We start from the raw sequence: 25,727 nt of genomic DNA on the forward strand, positions 1-25,727 counted from the left end.
CACAAACTTACCATGCAACGACTTCATTCCCAAGGTGTAAGAAGGCCTCCGCAATGGGAGAGACTTGGGAAGAGAAGGGTATGTGCTACTGAAGAGGACGTCGTTGGGCAGGGCTTGGTCCAGAAGTGAAGCTCTGGAGGTGAAGAAGTGCTCCCTCTGGCCACTGTATATGCTCTCATCTGACAGCGTTCGGTGCAGGGCCCGTCTTGAGGTGGGAGTGGGAGGAAACGGGGACTGAGGAGAGGAGAGTGCATGGAACTGTAAAACAGAGTCAAGACAACAAAGTGAGTCTCCTGGGCTGCACCCCCAGGTCCTGGGTTGGGGTGAGGGGGAATGGGCTGGCAAAACTCACTGCTCTTAGAGGGCCCACTCCTTCCAAATCCTGGAGCTTGGCAAGGAAGCCTCCAGGCTCCAGAGTCTCTATCTACACATCCTTCAGAGCAGAGGTGGGAGTTCCTTTATCCTTGTGGCTCAACATGCTGCCTGTAGCCTGTCGGTGCCACATGATTCAGATGTGAGAGTAAGTAGATAGAGCAGGACCATGTTGTGGCAAGAGCAAGATGACAATCAGACAAATAGGAGTTTTATCTGAATCATGTGCCACTGACCGAATCTGAGCCCAATATGTCTCAGGATTAAATGAGCCACTGGACTGATCACAACAGCGTTTGTCAGTGGTCCCAGGAGAACAGCCACAGTGCCAGGAGGGTGTCCCCAGAAGCCTAGCAAGTGACGCCATGTTTGCTGGGCAACGAGCAAAAGATCATCAGAACAGATTAACTCTAGTAAATAGATGCCTCTTGATAAACATCAACTACTAATAGTGTATTTAATGAGTTTCAGATATTGTTTTATAGGATGGATCTCTATTCATTAAATTAAAATAGGGAAGCCGTCTTAGTAAGTGACAAATATTTATACAGTTATATGTAAATGGCAGAAGTTCTAAATAGCTGCTATCTCTTGTCTTTTGCCTTGCTTACCAATTTGATTTTGCATGAGATTCTTCTGCAGAAAGCAAGCTCGATTCCCATGCATTGAGAAACAACAGACACATTAACAATATTTAAATCTCCAGCCTGAGAGCCAAAATAGTATTTGGTCTGTTAGCAATAAAATTATACTTATTCATTCCTCCTTAGATTAGTGTTCACCTTGACAGGGAGAACAATGTGGAGGACAGGTGAAGATGTGAGTAGGAGGGCTGAGTCATAGCTGGCAGAAAGCCTCTGTGGGACTTTCCATGACACTTTGAAGGGTCAGAGAGATAGTGACACAGCCACGTCTCCATTTAGGACCCTGAGAACAGCACTGACACCTGGCTCATTCATGTGCTCTGGGTCTAACATGCTTCTGTTCCTCAACCCAAGAGTTAATTAAGCCAAAGCTACCCACAAAGTGGTGTGCACAGTTGCTGCAATTATCGATCAAATGTGTTGTAAATGAGCCCCAGGTGTAGCCAACTGTGTAAAATTGTGCTCACTTCTAAAAATTCATGAGTAAGTGGAAGGTACATATATGCTTGCCCGGAAGATGAAGCTGCTGTGATAAATGCTCTGTGTCTTTAAATGCAGAGAACTGGGTATGGAAACAGTGATTTCTCTTTTCACCTCATAGATAATGGTGGGCATTAGAGAGGTTAAATGGCTTGCTGATTATAATTTTAAAAAATATAGCCAGATTCACTCTCTCCTATCTGCAAGCTTCTAGGACTATCACATTAAGGCTCCTGCCTACTGGGCCAGGCCCTAGATCTCTCCATTCAAACACTGCTCCCCATCTTCTTTAGCACCTCTGAGCTCAGCAAAGGGACATCCTTTTCTAGGGAGTATCCTCACCCTGATGGTTATATGGGAAGGTGGTTTTCCACCAATTCTAGTTTTAGCCTCTTTGGGAAATATTAAAATATTTAATCGAGGCAGTGAACTGCTACCTTGAAGAGATCCTTTAGGCAGCATGCTTTATTAAAAGTTTTAACATCTTGCGCTAAAGGGAAGCAGGGTAGGAGACAGAAGGTAGCAATCAGCCTTGTTGCTTTCCACACATTAACAAGCAGTCTTGTCACAAGTTATTGGGATGGCGCCCCACTCTGTCCCTCTTCCACTCCAGTCTTGAAGGTAGGCACACTGGTCTAGTTCCAGGAGTGCCCTGTCCCTGCTATGCAGGGTGCTTGCTGGGTGGTGCCCAGTGCTGCCAGCCCTGGGCAAGAACCACGATGGAGTCAACAGCTGGCTTGGAAGGGACCTGAGAGCACATTAGGCCGGGGGGTTCTCAGCTCTATGGGTTTTTCCCAGCATCCTGCCTGGGGAGAAGGGACGTTCAGCAGGGGCCCAGGCATCCAGGACACCTACCCCTCTCTTCAGAGAAATTCTGCTTTCTCAGTTCTACGTATGGGACTTCTGTGTATAATTTCATTTAAAAAGTTCCCTGAATTTTAAAATCATCTGGGCGTCACTGATCTACTCCGGGTCTCTATTTCAAAGCTGAGGAACAAGGCCTAGGGAAGTGATATTTTCGCTCCCTGAGGCCAGTCGTCTAGGCTTCCGGGAGGTGGGTAAGGCACCTGCAGTAAGCAGGACGGCTCCGCCTGAACCCTGGAGTTGCACAAAGCCTCTCCCTTTGGTCTCTGCCTGAGACTTCCAGCTGCAAAGCACGAGTAGTAGTTTGCTCTGTTCTCCTGCCGCTGGACATAGCCCTCAGGGAAGATAAGGTGATCCCTTCTCTGCCTGCCGATGGGGTTCCTTAGAATGTGAGAGCTCCGCCGTTTCCCTTGAGGCAGGAGCTCTGCGGCAACTGCTTAGGCCCTGCAGCCACCTACCTCCGAGCCACAGGCCTGCCCTGCAGAGCCTGCCATGTCCTGCAGCAGATAGCTCGCTGTGCTGGCAAGTAAGCCGGGGAGGGACGCGGTCATTTGATATTAATGATAACTCATAGGAAGCACTTGTTATCTAAGAAAACCAATGGGTTCCAAGTGTCACAGCCCAAAGCTGGCCACTGCTGGGATCCTGACACCTGATGCAGTGGCTCGGTGCCTTGAGCCAGGCACAGCCTGGAAGATTCTCAAGGGCAAGCTGGCCTTCCTGACACAGCACAGCCATGGGCATTCTGACAGAGAATCTCAAAGACACACAGAGCTACTTAGCTAAACTCATCTGAAACCAAGCTGGAAAGGAGGATACTACAGAAAAAAACAGCCTTGTTTCCAGGCCCTGCTTCCAGTCTTGCCCAGTAACAGAGTAGCCAGCAGAATGCTTTCTTTGCAGAGGGTCTCGTTGTAATGCCGTCATGACATAAAGCGCACCCCTGCTTCAACTAGGAATATTAAAATAATTCATTTTGGAAATAAAAGCCAAGAACTGGAATAAGGACAAAACGGACATTTGCTTTCAATTATTTCCACTGTATCAGTAAATCAAAAGAATGAAAGCTCTGAGTTTGCCCCTTTCCAAAAATGTTAAAACTGAGAATTGGGGGAAGACTCCTTTCAGGGCAAGTTTTATTCTCCTCTAACCTCAAAGGAAAAAATCTGAAAAAAAATTTTATTTTGAAACTGGTACTTAAACGTTTTAATACACCTCTGTGGGTTCTGATGGATAGCGAAGTTTCAAGGACTATCTTTTGCGAGGTTACTAAGGAAACCATTTATACCCTGGATGATGCTTCAGAACTGGTAAGTGCTGGCTTAGGAAACAAAAATCACAGAAGTCAAGAATGGCAAGTCTTTAAAATGATTTATGATGTTAATGTTTATGTTAATAAACCTTTTGTTTCTCAGCAGAACCCCAGAATGGCCTTTGGAGTACATTTAATTTCTGTAAATGCTGATCTTTCAAGGTTAGGGTGTCTATCTGACCCTTGAGGAAGGCATGCACATACACACCAGAGTGGTGATGAGAAAGCGTGAATGGGAATGGACAAGGGCACACAGCTCATCCCACTAGGTTTGCCCCCTGCATTCTGATTCCAGTTTGAGGACAGCAAGTGGTGAGGGAAATACTTCAGCTTACCTTTTCAATCAAATGCCAGAGTTCTTCTTAAATTACACTCTTTAGTAACTTTAAACAGACTACCCAGTCGTTCAACTAAGAGCCTGGACAAGAGAACATGTCCAAGTTTGCTGCCCTGACCTTCCTGGGGGTAGAGTCCCTCCTCCTAGGGCTACACAACACACTGCATGTAGAATGCCTTGTGCTCAGAGCGCAGTACCTTCGGGCCCCACCCAACAAACACCAGTTCTGAGCCCTGGGAGGGCAAGACTGGACACTTTCAGGACAAGAAAGCAAAGAGCCTTAAAAGTACCAGCTTCAGGGGTCCTCTGAGCTGAGGTGGGAAAAACAAATTCTTCCACAGGGTGTTGCAAAGTTCTGGCCAATGACACACAAACGTAAACCCTGAATATGTGCTCGATGGGGAGGGAGGCGAGGCAAGTGGAGAGAAGGTTCTGTGAAGTAAAGAGTCTAGAAAGTTCTGAAGATAAGTATGTAGACCTAGTTTTCTGGGCTGAAGAGGTGGCTTCTGGGGATGAAGGGTGAAGAGAGTGGGTGTCCATCGGGCTATTTCCCTGAGAGACTGAACAGGATGTGGTGCACAGCTGGTAGGCTCGCACCTACAGTGGGGCTCAGGGGGCAGAGGCGGGGCCTCAGTGCAGGAGGTTAATTGGGGGCTCCTGGTACCGGGAGGGACCCTTCAGATAGAAGGCACTGAAGCATTTACAGAAAATTTTCTGATGAGGGAACCACGGGTGCCTCTACAAAGTTCTCAGAAGCAATGTCATCAAGTTAACGTCCGTGAAAAAGCGTGGCTCATGCAGTGGAGCAGGGTACACTGAAGAAGATACGAGACTGGCAGCAGGGACAGGCAGATGTAAAGCTGGCCTAAGGTGTGAGAGCGGGGACAGAACACTTGGAAAACACTGAGCTAACTTTGGGGAGCAGGTGGTGGCAGGAGCCTGGAGCCTACACCTCCCGGAGGGCACCGCTGCGGTGAGCAGCTCCACCCCGTCTGGCCTCCCGAACGGCCACGCGCGCTGGGCTCTGCCTCGTATGTACCTTAAAGTTCTTCTGGGACTCGGGGGTGGGGCTTTCCAGGTCGATGAGTTTCTTGAGGTCCTCCTCGATGGTGGACTTGGAGGCCGGCTTGGGGGACGCCCGGAGGTCCCTGGTTGAGGCGCGCAGCCTCGTGTGCGCTATCTCGTTGCCGTCACTCTGATGGCGCCTTGAAAGGAAGGGAAGAGATGGGAGAGACCAACAGACACGGGTGACATATGGGCACAGTGGACCTTGAGGCTGTAAGTCAGGGGGGAAATACCAAAGGAGGGCAAAGGCCGATCTGCTCACATAAATGCTTGTGAAAGAGACACAACTGATGGGAAACACAAAATAAAAAAGCTGATGGATAAATTGCCTTTCTACAGGAAACTATTAGCTCCACTAAGCCAAAATTAGCAAGACTTATTAGTAAGACCACAGGCTATGAATCCCAAATGTAACTTTTGTACAAACACAAACAACATAATTGAATGAATCATTTAGAGGTGTTTTTGCTTTTTTCTGTACTATTTTGTCAAAAAGTTCTTTAAATTCACGGCAGTCACTCTCTAGCACTCCCTCTGGTGGCTCCTGAGTTACCAATTACATGGGAAGGCTGTGATTAATATCATCCAAGGGAGCGTGTTGTCTTTGGGCCTGAGGGTCAATTATTCTGAGGTTTGTTCTTCAGACATAATCTTTCCTATGAGATCCGAGATTCTCAAATCAATGTTTTGCCACACAACTTATTAAGGAATGAAGCAGAGAAATAACGGGAGGAAAAGGCCCCTCTCCCTACCAAACCCCAGCTGGACTCCTCTGGGGTAGGAAACTGCCTCAACCTTTTCTGTTCTCTGTCACATTAAAAGCAAACCACCCAGCAAGAGAAGCAAAAGAATTCTTACTTTCTTGTGTCCATAAATCCCACGGAGTTTATGGTTCCTTCGGGTTTTTTCCACCCAATCAGGTACTTGCTGGTCGCGCCCTGGCGAGGATAGAAGGTCCTAGGGCCGGACGAAGAGGAGGAGGAGGAGGAGGAGGGGAAGGAAGGTGCGAGCTGTGATGTGGCAGGATGAAGCTCTTCTTTAGGGGAACTTCTGGCACTGGTGAAGACCACCGGGCTGGCAGAGTGTCGGGAGCTCATGGTACTGAGGAGAAGTATGACAAAGACAGAAGAACCCCAGTGTGCATGTGTGCATCCCCGGGTCAGCACGATGGCTGTAAAAGTGTCGTCCAGGACAGGGGTTATGGCCAGGTTAAAGAACAATGACTATTTCATAAACTATTAATGGTATGGGCTGACTAGTCTTTCTTGTTTTCTCGCAATAATTTAAATGTCTGCTGTAAAAATGAAACATGGTGACTGGGGCTTCATCTGCACTTTAAATTAAAAGGTAAAAATAGCTGGGACTGTCAGGGATGCTCTGAAACATGCTGGCACATCGGAGTTTGTTACGGTGGTCTAGAAGAGACAGGGAACAGGAGAATTGGCAATAAAATGTCTGGCAGTCTCAGTGGCTGTCTGCCTTGCCTTCCTCAGAACTAAGGGTCATGATGATGGCTCCCCAGGTCAGAGCTGGATCAGCATACAGTTCTCCAAACACCCACATCCAAGGCCAAAGGGGCCCACGGACGTCTCCTTCGCCATGGTATCTGGCATGAATAAGGATTCTCTAAAAAGCTGTTCAATAGAATGAAAATGGGCCACTATCCTACACCATATGCAAAAAACAACTCAAAATGGATTAACGACTTGAACATAAGACCTGAAACCATAAAACTCCTGGAGGAAATCACAGGGGGTAAGCTCCTTGACATCAATCTTGGCAATGATGTTTCTGGACTTGACACTAATAGCAAGGCAACAAAAGCAAAAATAATTTGAGGACTACCTCAAATTAAGGAGCTGTCCAGCAAAGGAAACCATCAATAAAGTGAAAGGCAACCTAGTGAATGAGAGAAAATACTTATAAATTGTATACCTGATAAGGGCACAAAATCCAAAATATTTAAAGAACTCCTGTAACTCAATAGAAAAAAATTTCAATAGAAAAAAAATCAGACTAAAAATTGGCCATAGAAACTGAATAAATATTTTTCCAAAGAAGATATACAGATGGCTAATGGGTACATGAAATGATGCTCAACCTCACTAATTATCTGGGAAATGCAAATCTAAAACACAATGAATTATCACTCACACCTGTCAGAATGGTTGTTATCAAAAAGACAAGAGATAACAGGTGTTCACAAGGATGTGGCAAAAAGGGAGCCCTTCTGTACCATTGGCCGGAATGTAAATTGGTATAGCCACGGTGGAAAACAATACGAAGGTCCCTCAAAAAATTAAAAATAGAACTACCATGTGATCCAGAAATTCCACTTCTGGGTATTGATCTAAAGAAAGTGAAAATACTAATCTGAAATTATCTACACTCCACTCCATGTTCACTGCAGCATTATTTACAATAGCCAAGCTGTGGAAACAACCTAAATGTGGACAAATGGATAAAGAAAATGTGGTATACATATACAATAAAATATTATGCAGCCAATAAAAAAAGCAAATGCAAATTCTGCCACTTGCAACAATATACATGGACCTGGAGGACATTATGCTAACTGAAATAAATCAAATACTGTATAATGTCACTTCTGTACGCCATCCAAAAAAAAAACTGAACTCACAGATACTGAGACTAGACTGGTGGTTGCCACTGGTGGGGGAAGGGGTGTGGGGGGAGGGATGTGGAGGAACTGGGCTAAAAGCTACAAACTTTTAGACTGGTGGTTGCCACTGGTGAGGGGAGGGGTGTAGGGTGTAGGATGGAGGAACTGGGCTAAAAGCTACAAACGTCCACATAGAAGAGGGGTCCTGGGGATGAAATGTACAGCACACTGACTAAATATTAAAGTACAAAGCTGTTCATCATCAATGCATTTTAAACTCTGCTTCAAGATTACAAAATTAAAGTCTAAGGGACTCAAGGAGAAGGCTACTCTCACACATTACAACTCAGGAGTTTTAGGCCTGGGGCTGAGAGTTCAGGTGGTCCACAACGCTGGAGGCCCTTCAGTGGTAGAATTTCCACACGTCCCTCCCCATGACCTCACAGGATCCGAGTCCACACGTGAGCCCCACTCAGTTCTCCAGTTTAGGCTGAGACCAGAGACACTGGCTCTGACGACAGGGGACTTTGTCCCTGAAGGTTAAGTTGCCAGCAGTACGTTGTTTGTCAAAAACCAATGGTCCTGATCGGAATAAAGTATGGATTTTACTTAGTGGTGATGCATTAGCCACGACAAATGTACCATAGACAATGGGTGAGGGGTACGTGGGAACTCTCTGTACTGCCTTGTCACTTTTCTGCAAATCAAAAACTATTCTAAAATAAAAACAATTTTTTATTAGGGAAAAAAAGTGAATGAACAAAACAAAAATCAAAAACCACCCAAAAATCGTAGTGGTGCTGAGAGAACACACACAGATGAGAGTCAGTCTTGAACCCCCACCTACAACCTTACCGAAAAATCAATTCCAGTTGGCTTGCATATTTATATGCAGGCCTAAAGATTCTGGGCCATCCCATGAGAACATCTTTATGATAGAGGCAGAGGTTTTTTAATAGGATCATAAAGGAAAGGATTGAACCCCACTGAAAGTAAGAACTTCTATTCCTCAGAAGACATGGAGAAGAATAGATGTAAACCATATACCCAACAGTGGGCTCCTATCCAGAACAGATTCCTAAAAATCAACAAGGCAGACAACCTAATAGGAAAAATAAGCAAAGATGAAAGGGAATTTCCCAAATGAGGAGATCTAAAAGTCCAATAAACATTAGTACTTAACATCATCAGTTATTAGGAAAATGCAAATTGCAGCTAAAAGAAGAACCAGGACACCCCAATCAGAATGGCTAAAATTAAAAAGACTTGTAACATCCAGTGCTAGAAAGGGTGTGAAGCAACCAGAACTCTTACACTCTACTGATGCGAGTGCTACTTGTCAGTCTGGTTGTGACACACTGGTTCACATTCTCTGCTAAGTATGTGTATCATAGGACATAGCAACACTACTCCTAGGTTTATACTCATCAGAAATGCACACATATGTGTATCAAAGGACATACACAAGAATCTGTAATACCCCCAAAACTGGAAACACTCCACATGCTCAACAGTAGAATGGATACACGAGTTGTGGTATGTTCTCACAATGTAAATATAACACAGCAATGAAAATAAACTAATGCTACTACCTACAACACACAGATGAATCTCACCACATAATGTGGACTTAAAGACACCAGACACAGAATAAAACATATGGTACAATTCCATTTATATAAAGCCAAAAATAGGCAAAATGCACGTGTGATTTTAGGGTTCAAGATTGTGTTTATCTTGGGAAGGAGGTGGGAATGACCAGGGAAGGCAAGTGAGAGGAGGGGTGTCTGGATGTCGGCTATGTTCCAGTTCTTGATTTGAATGGTGATTACGTGGGTATGTTCACTTTGTGAAAATTCATGCTGATGCACAGGTATGACCTGAACCTCTTTCTGTATGTGTGTTATACTTCAACGAGAACACACCCACAAAAAATAAATCAAAAGTAGAGGACCTGAAAGGTGAAGGCCCTATCAGTCCATGAGGCTCTGCCACAGGTTGAGGGGATGGGGCAAAGGACGGAACAAGGGAACAGGGCACAGAACAAAGGTGATCTGGAAGGCTCTTCGCATAACTGAGCCTTATTGCTGCAGATCAGATATAAACATTTCCTTTATTTTTGTAACTAGGAGGAGGTACTGGGCTCAAACTTCACACACACACAAAATATGATAAGAAGAAACGACTAGCCATATTCTGATTGCTCTAACAGTTTCCTTTTTCCCCAGAGATTTTTGTAGCTAGAGAGGAAGGGAAAGAAAAAACAAAACCCTCACAACCCCTCAAAGGGCCACATAAATTTAAAAGCCATGCAATCTCATTTAGTTTTTACCTCTTGATAACAAATATCCCATTTGTTTGCTTTTTAAATGAAGAAAAGGAATGCAGAACTCTTCCACAAATGCCATACGTGAAATCAACAAGAACAAAATAATAGTAGGTCTGTTATGGAAAACAGACAAAAAGTGCAAGATGAACCAGAAGGAAAAATGAAGCGAAGGACGTAAGGACAGTAGTAGTATGAGGAGCAGTACCAGAGACACAGGTTATCAGCAACACGTTGCAACTCCAGGAGCATCATACGGAGCTTCCTAAGTGGTAAGCATGCAGTAGCCTTCGGGGTCATCTGCCACAAGAGGACAGGCAGGTGGCTGTTTATTGCTTACTTAGGAACAAGAGCTTATCTCAGGTTTGCACTTTCCCCACCTGACTATACCTAGCCTCATGCACACATATAACACAGATGTCGGGGTGTCTCAAGCCTCCTCCGTGGTACTGGTCTGAGGCAGACTCCCATAAAGTGAAAAACAACAAATTGGGGCCTAACATGCACACCTCTGGTCTTGGATAATCATGTACCTGCTTGCTCTACCTGCCTTGATTAGCGTCCACCAGCGAATGCAAGTGCTTTGGCATTACTAGAGCTGGGGCTCACATTTTGGGCATGTTAAAATACAGACTGCAGGACCCTACCCCAGGGATTCTGATGGAGTAGGTTGGCAGGCACATGGGAATCTGCACTTCTACTTGTTCCCAGCTGATGCTGTGGTCCTTAACTCATAACCTGAAAACCACCATACCAGATGTGCATTTGAAATGCCCACCGTTTCCATTTCTCTGCAGCAAGAATCTTGATATGATAGCATGAGCATTCAAAACCCTGGGGCTTTCAAAGATGAAATGTTTGGTCAAAACAGGAATAATTAGCATGAGAAGAAAAGCAAATTGCATAGTCCAATTAATTTATAAATCATTTCTCCTTAAAAACAGTAAGAAAAAAAACAAAAAAAAATCATTTCTCCATGTTTTACAAAACAGCTATGCTGGTTTTAGCCATAATGTCCAGCCTGCCTGAAAAGGGGAAGTTATAGAAAAGGCTTGGAAACATCAGAGAGAGAGAGCAATATATACAGCATATACAGTTTTCAGAGATCTTTGCTTCCTGTGTGAATTTAATTAGTATCATTTCCCTAAGGGGCATTCAGTATGTTTTTGTATGAGATTATAAGTCTTTGAAGGCAGAATTTTTATTTTGTGTATCTAACAATGTCAGAATACAGTAGACTGCCAATGAAATAGTTGGGCAAAGGGTATCTCTTTAGCATGTATGGAGTGTGCTATTTAACTCCTCTATCTTATCGAGAGTCTGTCTCCCCCACTTAAATGTAACCCCCACAAGGGCTGAACTTTTTCTCTTTCACTGCTATATTCTCCATGCCCACCACAGTCGCTGGCCATTGTAGGCATTCAATATGTGATGAAAGAAACTGTCAAATAAATTAGCTATTCATTTGAAATGTATGAGAGATTTATTCATGAAACCAGTGTGTTTTACTCAGGCTGTATTTAAAACTGGGTGTCGAGGGATCCCTGGGTGGCGCAGCGGTTTGGCGCCTGCCTTTGGCCCGGGGCGCGATCCTAGAGACCCAGGATCGAATCCCACATCAGGCTCCCGGTGCATGGAGCCTGCTTCTTCCTCCGCCTGCATCTCTGCCTCTCTCTCTCTCTGTGACTATCATAAATAAATAAAAGTTTAAAAAAAAAAAAACTGGGTGTCGATTTATTTTTATTGAAAGAAATAATCCAATCTACAGATTATGCTTCTGTTTACAAGTGTATTCTTAAAAGGATAATTGCTTAAATAAGGCCACAGACCCGATTATTGGTTTTATCTGTGAACATGATGGCTGGCACTAGCTCCCAGGTGTGAAACAAAAGCACACTCGTATTCACTAATGGTTATAAATCAAGACAGCCCTACTTAACGATTGATTAGATTTGGGAACAAAGGTAAAAGCAAAAACAAATGAATAATTCATAGGCAGTTCTTCCTTTAATGTATACAACTCGCAGCATGAAGCAAGGTGAGTACTTTGGTTCACTTGGCCTCTAATTCCAAGTAGGCACGAGAGGTTCACCTGGGAGCTTTCAAAGCACACATTCTTGGGCCTTAATCCCAGAGATTTTAATCTGATAGAGTCGGGGTGGTGCCTGGGTTATATGTATTTTTGCCAACTCTCCCCCAAGCGTGCACACCGATTGAGAACTGCTGGAATCAGTTAAATTATTCATACTGTTATGACTTCATCAAAAATCTAACTTCATATCGTCAAGATCAAGAAGGTGAAGCCACAGAGCAGTGTTCCTCCAGCCATGGCCTGCGGCCACCTGCAAGAATCTATATAAATGAGGATTCCTTGGCTTGCGGCAGATCTTCGAGGGCCCCAGAGAGCTGTAGTTTAACGAACTCCCAAAGGATTCCTATGTCCCTAGAGTTTTAAGGACTACTGTGTTGGCCTCTCATCTCCTCCCACTCTAAAATGGGTGGTCTCCTTCTTTTGTAGCCTCGTCCCCGGGCCCTGATGTTGGTGGGGCTCCTTGAAGCTGACTAACCTGCTGGCCTTGGACCGCCTAGCGGCCGTGCACGTGCATGTTGCCCCTGGGAATCTGTGAGGTGCCTTTAATTACAGAACAACTAAAACGAAGCCATCAGCTCACTTTTACAGAGGAACTGTGTGGCTGGGTTGTTTCGTTATCCTAGAGATTTCAAGTTAATTCAATATGCTGCAATCTGCTTTTACCCATGGCAAATGAGATCTCTCCACCGGACTTGGGTAAGAATGTAATGAGTGAGTAATATGTAACAAAAGAGAAAAGTAATCGGTACATTAGGACATGACAAACACAATACCCGCTACTTTTCTCATGGTATCAAGAGTGAGTTTAACTGTATGGCCAAACAGGAGCCACTCACAATTTGGTCAGAGTGCTCCTGGATGCCACACGAAGAAGCCACTAACTATTTTTTATATAAACTACAGGGCATTCCCCCTTTCCTAAAAAGGGACCAAGCTTTGATTTATTTGGTCATTTCAGGACATAAATTTTGAAATGGAAGAGAGTTGCATGCATAGGCGCACACAGGGTATGTCATACAAAGAGAAAAGAGGGGACAGTGTTACTCAACATGTAGGACAGTCTGTCCAAACTTCTAATCTCAATCCAATGAAACCATGAACCAAATGAACTGCAACCTGGTTATTTTACATTCCCCGCTGTGGTAAAACTTTATAGGAGAGGTTGTTGGATGATCAATCTGCTGGTCATGGCAGGTACCACGTCACAAAGGGGGAGTTACATCTGCTTGTCGACCTTGCAGAGGATGGAGCAGCCTGAGTGTCAGGAGACAAAGGCCCAAGTGCCCAAGTGCTGAGGGCCTGGGAAGCTGTCCTGCATTTCTGCACTGTCGTTGAGACCACCGCCCCTATGGAACACATCGGCCACACTGTGCTGCCGAAGGAAACACGTGGTTGTCTACTATCCAGACGTGACACAGAGGGCCAGATTTTAGACTGCCTCAGTCTGCGAAGGATGATCTTTTCAGGAAGGGGAGACCAGCAATTAGTCACCTAATGACTATGACAAAATCTGCGCAAAGGCTGAGTGCTGGCTTAACACCAAGGGAAGGGGAGCCGACTGGGTTTCCTGTGATTACTTGGACAAATAACAAATAAGCCTTCGGGTGACAAATAATGAGGAGGATATGAGATTGAGGAGGACTCCTGCTCCTACTATGTTCAACACTAGCCGATTCTGTCCAATACTGGGCTTCAGGAGACACTAATTCTAAAGGATCAGGGAGAAACAAGTAGGGAATGATGTAGCTGGCAAAGGGGACATCCAAGTAATTGTGGTAAAGAAAGCTGTTCATCTACAACATGTGATATTTATATGGTGAGCACTGCGTCCTATAAGGGGTGAATCACTGAATTCTACTCCTGAAACCAATTATTGCCCTGTATGTTAACTAGAATAAAAACAAGTAACAGGAGTTATTTCATGAGGACAAGGCACACTGATATATAAAGCACAGGGAGATGGGTGGCTGGGCATACACAGTAGGAGGGGTTTCAGGGGTCACAGTGAACCACAAGCTCAACAAGTCTGCAATGCTGAGCTAGTTATAAAGTAGGGAGCTAACAAGAGAACTATAAATATTATCATTTTTTAGGCACAGCTGATAAAAATGTCACGTTCGGGTTTGGCATCTAAAAAGGACAAAGAACACAAAGCACGAAAGTTGAGAAGCAAAACTGTAATTGTAGAATGAGATACATAAAGGATAATCACAGGACCTGTGGTAGATATGTGTTAACTGAAGGAAAAGTAGCAAGATAAGCCTCATTAGGGCGGGTGGTGGAGAGCTTAAACGAGGAAATGCCAGAAAACCTTTCATCTCAAAAGAACATTTACAGTTTGCAATATACTCAATAACCTTTTCTTATTCTCACAGACATATAAAAATGACAATTTAGTAAGAAGACAGGGTGTTTATGAGAGCACAGAAAAGGGACAAGTGTGGTGAAATGCCCGACTGGCCAGAGCGCTGGTCAGTGGCAGAAGTGGACTTGCAGTTGCATCTCAGGATGCCAATCTACTTTCCCCAACATCCCTCTCGACTTGCCTGGAGGTGGAGGGCTGTTACAAAATTTAAAAAAAAAATTTTTTCCAATGGTCTCTTGCTGGTGTCTATAAATTTTATAATCTTAGCCTTCAAAAATCTTAATGTTTAGAAAAAATTCAGCTCAGAGAAACCATTTATTATCTCTTAATTGTGTATTTAAGCTGCAGCGAGTGGAATTTCAGATATGGAGACATGGGACAAAGTTTTGAGGAGGGAGAGGACATGGTAGGCACTGGAAATCCTCAGAAAGGGTGTGGACTCTCTCTTTTGGGATTCTCTCTCCTCTCCCCGATGTTGAAGCAGTTGGACAAGTTCTCATCCTGGTAGGATGGTTTTAATAGGATTAAGGACTCTGTTCTTTCAGAATTCCTTTTGGCCTTATGATTCAATGGCATTTGGAGAATTTAGGCTTTTCATATTGACAGGATGAATGAATTAGTTGCACCACAGAGCAAAGTAGTGATAAACTTAGGGGCAGTGAGGGCTGCATCAAGCAATCTGACATCTGTGGCTTGAAAGAGATCTCATTTTCTCAATGTTCACTTGAAATTTCAACCATAGTGGTTCTGTTTCTCGTCTTTGAGGTTAGCTGAACCTTACTATATTCTGGATAAAATAATCACCCATTGAAAGAAATGGGGCACAAGAGCTTAGCACAGGGTCACCTAAAGTTCTGCTATATAAAAGCAAAATATAATATGATCCTGAATATCCATTGTGTGTTGGACCACAAAGAAGAAATTTTAATGCAAATGACCCACAAACATACGATAAGCAGACCCAACAATGTTTTGAAGAGAGGTTCTGGGTTTATCATTCCAGAGGGTGCACTTTTAAATTCTGAAATGGCCCATAAAACTTAGATGAAACTCTCACCTTAAGAAAAAAGTATCGATGAGAGGCAATTAATTGTTAGCAATTAAAAAAAAAAATTCCAGGCAGGACAGATTTAAGAGAAGTATTACAGATCAAGACAACAGAATACTTTCTAAACAAAGAAGGCTGAGTTTTCACATATACAGATACCAGAGAGGGCAGAGAACAAGATTTAAACACACCAGCTCTACTGCACACACAGATGGTCCAGTGTACTCCAAAAGCCCAAGGCACGTCTTGGTGTTTGACATAAACTAAATATAAGAAATCCTTCTTTACCTCTATTCTAAAGAGACATGACAGCGTTTCTGGCATGAAGAATTAACTTATTAGGTCAACCAGAAAAACCACATTCATGAAATTGAACCATACTGATGACCATGGGCAGGCATTTTCCCTGGACTTTATTCCTTCTAGTGAATGTCAGACACCGACCAACTTACATCCAGATACTGATTGATACTTGCATATAAGGTACTGAAATGCTTCCTGGTTGTATTTTGCAGATTAAAAAAATCTTACAGAGAGACGACTCTACTAAAAGTCCATGCTGTACTGGGACTTTTGTATACTCTTATACATACATATACATATACCTATACCTAAACACTATAACTGTATGCAGATATTGACACATCTATACAGTACGGAATACAGTGGTAGTCGGGAGTTGAGGATTCATGTCTTTTTTGAACTAGATTATTAGTGGGGGCTCTGAGGAGTCATCAGGCAACAGTGGAAACTTAAAGGAACAAGTTCTAAGTTCTCCCTATTTGATGACCAAGATGTACTGAGCACCTACCTACTATATGCACAGTGGCACTCGATATGCAAAGGTGATTAGGATGAACAGAGCGGGTGAGAAATCCTCAGATAAGGTGTCCCTTATCTGAGAAATCCCAGCGGTTGCAAGGAGAAAGTACGTCATCACATGGGTAGGTGCTCACTGGCTACTGAGCTCTAAGGGGGCCTACAGGAATCAAAAGGAAGCAGCAGAATGGCTGGCAAGTGAGGGTGGCTATAGAAGTCTGGATGCTGAAATAGGTCAGGTCAGGTCAGGTCAGGTCATTACAGAAGAAATGTGTTTTTGCAACTCTGTGGTGGCGTTTTTAGCTTTAAAATGTGTGTCTTGAATCTAGTTCTGACATCAGCAATACTACTCGTTATGGAGGACGAGAACACTATGCTAAGGGAGTCTCTGGTCACCATACAAACCAGCACTGCCTACAGCCCAGGCCAGATTTCTAAGATGAGCCCAGCTGGTAAGAGTCTTATTTTTATTAACTTTTATTTTCAATCTTTTTAAAGCAGGCTTCATGCTGGGCATGGAGCCCAATGTGGGGCTTGAACCTAAGATCCTAAGGTCAAGACCTGAGCTGAGATCAAGATTTGGATGCTTAACTGACTGAACCACCCTGGAGCCCCTGGTAAGAATGTTTTAAAACTAGAATGGTCTTCATCTCTCCCATGGTTGCCATAAACCTTTTTTTTTTTTTTTTTTTTGGAGGGGTTTAAGACCTGAAAGTGAAATAGCCATTGCAAGAAAAAATAAAAATCTCTCCCTACATTTCCAAACTTCACAGAAAATATATACATATTCTAGGGAGCAACACTTCAGAGCAATTAATAGACTTTTTAATTGTAGGAAGTTATCAGTGTGTATGGCTTCTCTTAATGACATGTGAACAGAACAACCCTGTGTAATTACCAACTTACATTAATGCAGTTCTCCTGGGGTGCCACAAAAAACCTGCATGATCATCAACAGGGGGGGACTGGAGGACAGAAGGGTAGGAACACAGCCCAGCCAGAAATACGCAATGGAACTTAATCACTGTAATTTAGATTTTGTCACTGAGACCCAGGTACGAGCTCTTTTATGCACTGTCAAGAGATCTCCACATTAATTGCTATTCCTGTCTTCTGAGGACACAAACACTCTAATTTGCAGTGATTTTAGTTTCTCCAGCACTGTGCATTTGGTGGCTAAGTCCTTCTTCCTCCAGAGAAGGAAGTCTGCTAAAGCTCTGATTATCCAGCTCACTCTGCCAAGATCAACAGACTGAAGTCACAAAGCATCCTCGCTTACCAGAGTCTAGAAATGAATGTGACTCAACCTATCAGTGGGGGGGGGGGGGAATGCTTTGCCACCCTCCCTGAAAGGCCACATTCTTCTCTTCTCCAGTAAGTTTGACTTTCAACAGAAGAGTTATTTCCAAATGATGATTTAAATGATTTCTGCATGGTCAGTTTGAAGCAGAAAATTTAGATAATCCTTTGAGGCCTGCAAGCAGCTCCAGTCAGCACATTCAGAGGATGTAAGCCCAGGTGCCTCCTTTTCAGGGGGGAGAACTCTGTGGATCCCCTGGGGTTTGTTAGGTGGCCCAGCTGACATCTTGTGCTTTGGGTTCAGAGGTCCAACCCTTTTCAACCTTACTTCATGAGGATGCTATTCCAGATAAGACTTCCATAACTTTCTTCTGCCATCAAATTAGACCAGAGATAGATATCCCCAAATGGAGTATAATTCTTAAAAAGATAGCCTCCTTTCAAAATAAAGAACTGAATACCAACAAGACAGGAGTTGAGCTAAACCTAGAAACGAACAGAAACCATTCAGAACTGAAAAACAGTCTGAGTCAGGGCACAGGATTCGCTGATGAGATGGTGGGGCATGTCCTCAACAGCGAGTCATTGTCATGATTCTGTCACAGGACTCTAGGTCCACGGTACATCATTATGGTATTTCACTCAGCTTTCTGTTCTACTTTCCCAAAAACTTCCTTCACCTATCTGAAGCAAACATTTTCTTAATTGTGGAAAGGGAACTGGATGCCTGGTACTCGAGAATACCAAGACAACTTTCCCATTGCCTTTTTGCTTACGCTGGGGGGGGGGGGGGGGGTAGTCATGTGGTTTTTAGATGGATAATGTGGTAGTGTAAACAGAAATAAAACTTGTGAAGTGCTTCAAACGCCAACTTGGCATTTTCAGACGGGAAGCTCAAGAATCTCATCAGTAACAGTACAGACACAATGAGAGGACTGAATATTTAACTGATCATGTTAAACAAATCCAAATTAAACAGAGTACATCCTCTGTTATTAAGATTATCTGGGGTTTACTGACAGATTATGTGCCTAGATTCCCAGCAGAAAAGTAAAACTAAATTTAGTTTCTCTGCTACTTTTCTTTAGGGCATGATAATAAAGGAGGCCCAGCAGACGGCAAGGTTAGGTGCTGTCATGAAAAATCATCAATGACTGACAACAATAAAAGGTAAAAGGTGAAACCACCACAGACATCAATAGGCTCAAAAAGATAGTGGTGGAGTATTTTTTCCTTAAAAAGGAAGAATCCTGTCATATTTTGGATTTGGAGCTCAAATCTAAAAGAGGAAATGAAGAATGCTATTTATTTTGCCTATCAGAAGATCTCCAAGGCTACAGGAGAATGTGTGCTTTCCTATTTGGAAAGGTAGATGGGATGTCTAATTTTAGCTGCACTCTTAGAATGGACACCCCCCATCCCACCCTCAACTCAACACACACTGTCAGGAGGCAATTCGTGAGGAGGAATTACCATGCAAGCATTGGTTAAGTGATGTTCTCTGACAGAGAGGCAGCGTGAAGGATGTGTTTAGCATCATAAATAATGATGCATTAGTCTTAGAAAAGACCCCTTTCTTTTAAAAATATGCTCAAGATTTTCTTTCAGTGTCTTAAGACTGTTTCATTCTCTATCATTACCTGAAAGCCAGAGTCCTAAAATTCTCTGATTCTGGTACAAAGAAAGTTTTTATAGACCAAATCCGTAAACCTTCCTCAGTTGAAAATAATGCATTAGGATTACAGGGAAAAAAGTATTTTGGTGACAAATACCAGGCGTACGTGAAAATAACAGTCAGTGCATGGAAAACCCCTTCTTCGTACTGTGTTGAGCAAAGGGAAGTGGGATGAGGCTGAGGCTGGAAACCCGGGTCAGGGCATGGCCTGGGCAGAAGAGGGCACCTACCTCGTGTGGGAAGCAGCATCATTTATGCTGAAAGTGCTGTTCTCCCTTGTCAGGGGGCTTGAGCCGGCCTGGCTCTTGCTGTGGATATCCAAGCTCAGGGAGGACTCGGTCTTCCGGTCCAGGCCGAGGCCCTCTGTCTCTAAAGTCCGATCAGCCACGGAGATCACTTCGCTGGAACTGTGCCATAGGGGTGCCACTTTCTCCTTGCCTGGCCCCGAGCGAGGGGACGACGTGGCGGCCCCCAGGGAAGCTGTGCTGCCATGGCTGGGGCCGTAGGAGGTGGTGTCAATGCCGCTGTCGGCAGACGTGCCTTGCAGATAGTTGTAGCTGTTGAGCTCGGATTCGGTGCGGTCCCCATCGTACCACTTCTCATCACTGTGGGCACTCGATGCATTGCTGGAGAGGGTATTGCTGCTGGAGTGGCTCGAGTAGTGGCTATCGGACTGCAAGGGAAGCAAGACTGACCTAAGTGTACGTTTTGCTTCTTGAACACTAGGAAGAAATACTGGGACAAAGACCCCCATGGCATGTTTCTGGCTATGGGGTTCTCACAGCACAAAAATTCCAATGATAGAAACCAAAGATAGGAGATGCCTGGAAAAGCCTATTCAGAATGTTCACGGCAAAGAGTGCTAGAAATAGGTTTTTTTTAGAATCAATTTTTCATTCACTTGGCTAAAATAGCAATAGTATTGAGATCACCTTAATCGGAGAGTATGCTGGATCCAAAAGTCCTCCACTCAGAATAAATATAAGGAAGAATATAGGATTTATTCCCAAAGAGATCTCCTTTTCCTTCCCCAATTGGCAGCTATTTAGAAAACAGCTTTCTAAGGAGTCCATCAAGGTAAAATTTATGCAGAGGTGCCAAATCAATACAATTGGGCAGGGGAGGGGGAGAATTATGGTGCTAGGACAACTGGGTATCTGCATGCAAAAGGGAGGATGGAAGTTAAATCCTTGCCATACAGAAAAATACACTAAAAAAGATCAAAGGACTAAATGTATGAGGCTAAAACTCTAAGACCCTTAGAAGAAAACCTACGTGTCCATCTTCATGACCTATTTATGGAATGGTTTCTTGGATGGGACACCAAAAGCACAAAAGATAAAAAAGAAAAAAATAACCTGGATTTCATTAAAACTAAAAACTTTTGTGCTTCAAGGAACCCAATTAAAAAATGGGCAAAGGATTTGAATAGACATTTCTTCAAAGATGTATCAAAAGGCCAACAAACACATAAAAAGATACTCAAAATCTTGAGTCCCTAGAGAAGTACAAAACACCACCACAATGAGGTAACACTTCACACACTAGGATGGTTCTAACCAAAAAGACAGACGGTAATAATGGTCGGCATTGTTGGTAGGAATGTAAAATGGGACAACTGCTATGGGAAAATGATTACAATTCCATTCTTATATCTATTCAAGAGAGATAAAAATATGTTCATGAAAAGCCTTCTAAATGAATATTTCCAGCAGCATTATTCATAATAGCCCAAAATGGAGGAACAGCCCAAATGTCCATCATCCAATGAGTGGATTTTTAAAAATGTGGTATATCCATTCAATGGGATATTAGTCATAGAAAGAAGTGAAGTACTAATACATACTATGACACAGATGAGCCTTAAAAATGTTTTGCTAAGTGAAAGAAGCCAGACACAAAATGCCACATGTTGTATGATTCCACTCATATGAAATGTCCAGAATAGGCAAGTCCACAGAGATGGAAGGTGGATGACTGGTGGTCAAGCGCTTGGAGTGGAATTTTGGGAAGAGCCAGTATGGCTCAGAATACAGGATTTCTTTTTGGGGTGATGAAAGCGTTCTGCAGTGAGATCATGGTGGTGGTTGCACAACTCTGTGGATATACTAAGACCCACTAAACTGTATACTTTAAATGGGTGGATATTATGGTATGTGAATTATTTCGATTAAAATGTGTATAGAACCCTTTCTACACAGTGGCTTAGTTGTTTAGAACATTCTATAGTTTACACCAAAGAAATGATATTTCAAAAGGTATCTGAATAAAATAGTATTTTAAATTAGATGGGAGACAGGACACCTGGATAGCTGGTGGAGACAGAGTGAAAGGAAGAGAGAAGGAGCTACAACTGTGTGTGTCCGTTGCTTAGGAAGGGACATGCTCTTCCCAGGGGAAGGGAAGCAGCAGGAGAGGACACAAACATTACACCTCAAAGTTGAAGATGTCTTCTTAAACAAGAACCAATTAACCCGTGACTTTACTGGTGCCGCTCTAGTTTTTTGCAACACCACCATTTATGTTAGAAGGCCTTCATTTATTTTTAATGTTTGCAGGACAGAACTTCTTCACCTCTGGATCCGTGCTGTGGGCTTCGGTGGCCCCTTGGCACGTGTGGCTGCTGAGCACTTTTAACGTGGCTAGTCCGAACTGAGATATGCTGAGAGTGTGAAATACATAACAGATTTCTATAGGAACACAACACAAACCACATTTGTAATCCTAAACATTATAGTAGCCAGACTTTAAGAAGTTAAAAAGAAACAGGTGAAATTAATTTTAAGAATATATTTAATCTAACCCAATCTATTCAAAATATTATCGTGTCATCAGCAACTGATGTTCCTTCAGTGTTAATGAAGGAAGGGAAATTGACAGATTGGGCAATTTATCACTTATGAGTAGAACTATGATAACATCACGTTCCTTCAGTAAATCTCTCACCACATAGCCTAGTGCAAGGTGCCTTCCCAGGCATGGGCGTGTGCTCTGTTTCTTTAGCTTCATATTCATTTTACTAGAGCAAAAGCTCTTATTCTTAATTCTACCCATAAGTGATAAGGAATTATGTATAGGTATGGTAAAACAAAAATGTGTGTAGCTACACAAGAGAAGCAGGAAGGGCAGTTGTCAGGAAACTGTCTGTCCCCTTGACTGATGCTCCAACCATATCTCATGCTTGCAACTGTATAAGCAAATAAAATCCATTTTTAGCACATTTCTGTTCCCAACATTTTAGGACTGCTTGTGTCTGCATCACATGGCCTTCCATCCAGATCTGTGAGGGTGGCAGGTGCATACCAAAGAGGAATTTGAGTTTATTTTCAAGCAGCCTTAGGGCCACTGGCAGTAGAAATTCCAGGGTCATGGCAAATGCTCTACTTTCTGCCAGGATGACTTCTTTGACCATGTGGAAGAAACAGCAAAGCACACCTCTGCCATTTTCACTTTGCACATTGCTACACTGCTAGGAATCTTGTGGTTTTTATTATTTTACAGTTAACTTACATGCCCTTGTTTGTTTGGAGACAAATGGACCACCGGATCCTGCCGCATTAACCTCCCACTGGGGCTCTCTCGGAACGCAGGCAGTACCTTTGATACTGCTGGGAGATGGCACGTTGGCTCTGGAATATAGCACAGGACATTATGGTGCAGGCACTAAACGGGTACAAGCACATGTTGACAAATGAAGACGGCTTGCCATTGCATCTCTCAGGTCACTGACCAGCAAACTCTGAATTTCAGCGATAAGCTTGTTGAGAGTTTACACAATAGACAGCATGTCAGAAACTAAGTGGCTGATGGGTAAAGCTTGCAGCTGGTGACAGTGTGTCACATCATACACATTAGCATAGCCAAGTACCACCAAACCAAAGGCCATGAACAACGCGGCAAAGTTAGGAATCAACTTTTGGTTTTGGGGGCAAGTTGAGAATATATGGATTATATTTATGAAAGTCATTCATTGCCAAGTATGGCTAACCTAGCTTGGTCTACATTACCTAGACAGGCACGGATGCAATCACGTGTTACTTACCAGGACACTTTGGAAATATTTTACCTGTATATTCATGCTGCTCGAGGACAAAAGAATTGAAATCCTGAGGTCCTCTATAACTGTAAGCTAAGCACAACAGAAAAGACACACAGCAACTAGTTTACTTAAGACAATTGCTTCCTTTTGGACTCCAAGCTGGCGTTCAAGATGGGGTTCCAAAGGTAAAAGGTAAGCGATATAGGCTTCTTTAACACACCGATAGCTAACAGCAACAGTTCTGCACTTCTGCAACACCATTCCTAAACGTAAAGGACGGGGCGACATCCTCTTTTACTCTGACTCTCAACCATCTCCAACAGCAGAGGCAGAAAAATGAAATCCGCTGAGATGGGTGAGCCAATTAAGCTCAACTCATTTCCACCAGGGCACCAGTCTGTCACACACGGATGTACAAAGACAGGTGGGTCTGGCTAACAAATAAAAGTCTCCTCAGCATTTTCACTCAGTGACCCGAAAGTCATTAGAGAATCGTTCTTACAAATTGAATGTATAAAGGATTGGCCCTTGATACATTCTGTATACAGTGTGCCAAGTAACGAGAACAGAACAATTATTTTTCTTGATTTCTCCCTAGCATGGCTTATACCAACCAAGCCCCAAATTCTGGCTGATGTGCCAGTTAGAGAAAGCTTGGTCATTTCTCTAGAACGGTGGAATAAAAAAAGTTAGGAAAAAATATTTTAACATTTTATTTGAAGCCTTCGATTTTGGATAGAGAAAGGCCACCAGTTGGTAAAAAGGCTTCTCTGGCAGGTTCTGGGATATCTTACTTCAAAGAAAAAAAAAAAAGGCGTATCTTACTAAAAGGATGAACAAACATGTTAAAAAGAGTCATTGATATTAATTTCAGAGTCTCATCTATTAATTTATTAAGGGTGGGACACCACCAAATGAGAGTAGGTGCAAAGTAAAAAAGACTGGAGGGAGGTTTACGTGAAAGAATGAATATGGGTCTAGGACAAAGCTCATAATTACCCTTTCCAGTCCCAAGATACCTTAGTGACTTCACATGAGTGGAAAGTGTGGCACCGAGCACTGTACAAAGGGCTTGCTGGCAGCTCTGTTCGGAGCCCGCACTACAAGCCAAAAAAAGCTGCTAAAGTCATGTTGAAGAAGGGATCCTTTTCATATGTGTCGTTACCATCTCAACAGTATCAAAACATATGGGATTAAAAACATTCTGTCAAGAGCAGAACAGCAGATCGGAAAATGCTCAGGTTTTCTATGTTGGGGGTAGGTGCTGTGACAGTGGGGAATGACAGATGGCTTCAGTAACAAGGCACATCTCACTGAAGTTACTGGAACAAAGCAAATCTTCAGAACCTGAGAATTACATTTCTCCTCCTCATTTCCTGTCTTAGCTAAACACGTCTCCACTCCTTTCTACGTTTGTGGTTATTAGTACATTTACAAGGGAAAAGTCATTAAAACAGAGCAAAATAATGTAGTTGCAAAAAAGATAAAAGAGATAGGTCTTTGCCTTAAAATTTTACCTTTTTCAGCCCTGAAATTTATTTCTTTTTACCTGTGCAGTGGAAATGCTACTAGAGATAGGATAAAAGTTCCCCACCTGACAGTCCAGATTCAAGTTCCTGATGTGTCAACTCTGTTGACACTAAATCCTTGATGCTACTGTTCTGAGACTTAGTCTTGTTTCATGGCAAAAGTTTATGGTATCAACTAGTGTTACAGTGTCACTGTAGAAGAAATGCATGTAGAGAGAGAAAGGGCTATGCAGAAATCCAAATGAGAGCTCACTAATGCAAATCTTTCCCATCCAGCTGTTTTATACTACAAGACATGTCCTCAGCTGACAGCTTAATAGCAGAGCGGGGGTGCGGTGGTGGTGGGGGAACAGCACAGGAGGGAGGAGAGATCCTAATCACACTACAGATGTGACTGAACAGCAACTGCATTTCTTTCCCACTTTGTACAGCTCTTTTTTGCTTTTTTTTTTTTTTTTTTTTTTTTAACTTGACATCAAGAATACCAACAATTCTCTTAGGGTGCTTATAGTAGGCAACAACAAACAAACAAACAAGGGCCGAGGGGGATACCTAGGACACATGTGGTTTGGCAGTCTGGCATTTTAATCTCGGTGATCAAAATAATTCTTATGCCCTTTCTAGTTTCAAACTGGGGGGGGGGGGGTCACCTAGATTTCCTTGACTTCTCTGTCAGGCTGGATTTGCTGCCCTTACTCATACATAATCAAACTGAGACTTAATTCTTATTCACATTAACCAAGACTGTATTCTATCACAGAAGGCTTTAATGACATCGTCAATAGGTGGCCAAAGTCACCTGGGTATAAAAGCAGCTTGCTTCTTGTAGGAATTAGTT

The 25,727-nt window shown here is 43.1% G+C and overlaps 1 protein-coding gene across 20 annotated transcripts in view; it reads right to left on the bottom strand.

Moving 5' to 3' along the window:
* SIPA1L1 (signal induced proliferation associated 1 like 1) overlaps positions 1 to 25,727 on the bottom strand; it is a 373,433-nt gene that overhangs the window by 17,396 nt on the left and 330,310 nt on the right. For 18 of the 20 annotated variants that reach the window (XM_041758492.1, XM_041758500.1, XM_041758507.1 and 15 more), the window contains 6 exons: positions 23,388 to 23,450; positions 22,832 to 22,950; positions 19,552 to 19,994; positions 5,933 to 6,175; positions 5,049 to 5,214; positions 12 to 258 (listed from right to left, as the gene is read on the bottom strand). In XM_041758492.1, coding sequence (XP_041614426.1) covers positions 12 to 258; positions 5,049 to 5,214; positions 5,933 to 6,175; positions 19,552 to 19,994; positions 22,832 to 22,950; positions 23,388 to 23,450 — 1,281 coding nt within the window. The remainder of the gene's footprint in view (positions 1 to 11; positions 259 to 5,048; positions 5,215 to 5,932; positions 6,176 to 19,551; positions 19,995 to 22,831; positions 22,951 to 23,387; positions 23,451 to 25,727) is intronic. The other 2 variants (XM_041758510.1, XM_041758509.1) reach the window with 1 other exon arrangement.

Source organism: Vulpes lagopus, chromosome 6, assembly GCF_018345385.1.
Source record: "Vulpes lagopus strain Blue_001 chromosome 6, ASM1834538v1, whole genome shotgun sequence".
NCBI classification, from domain to species: Eukaryota; Metazoa; Chordata; class Mammalia; order Carnivora; family Canidae; genus Vulpes; species Vulpes lagopus.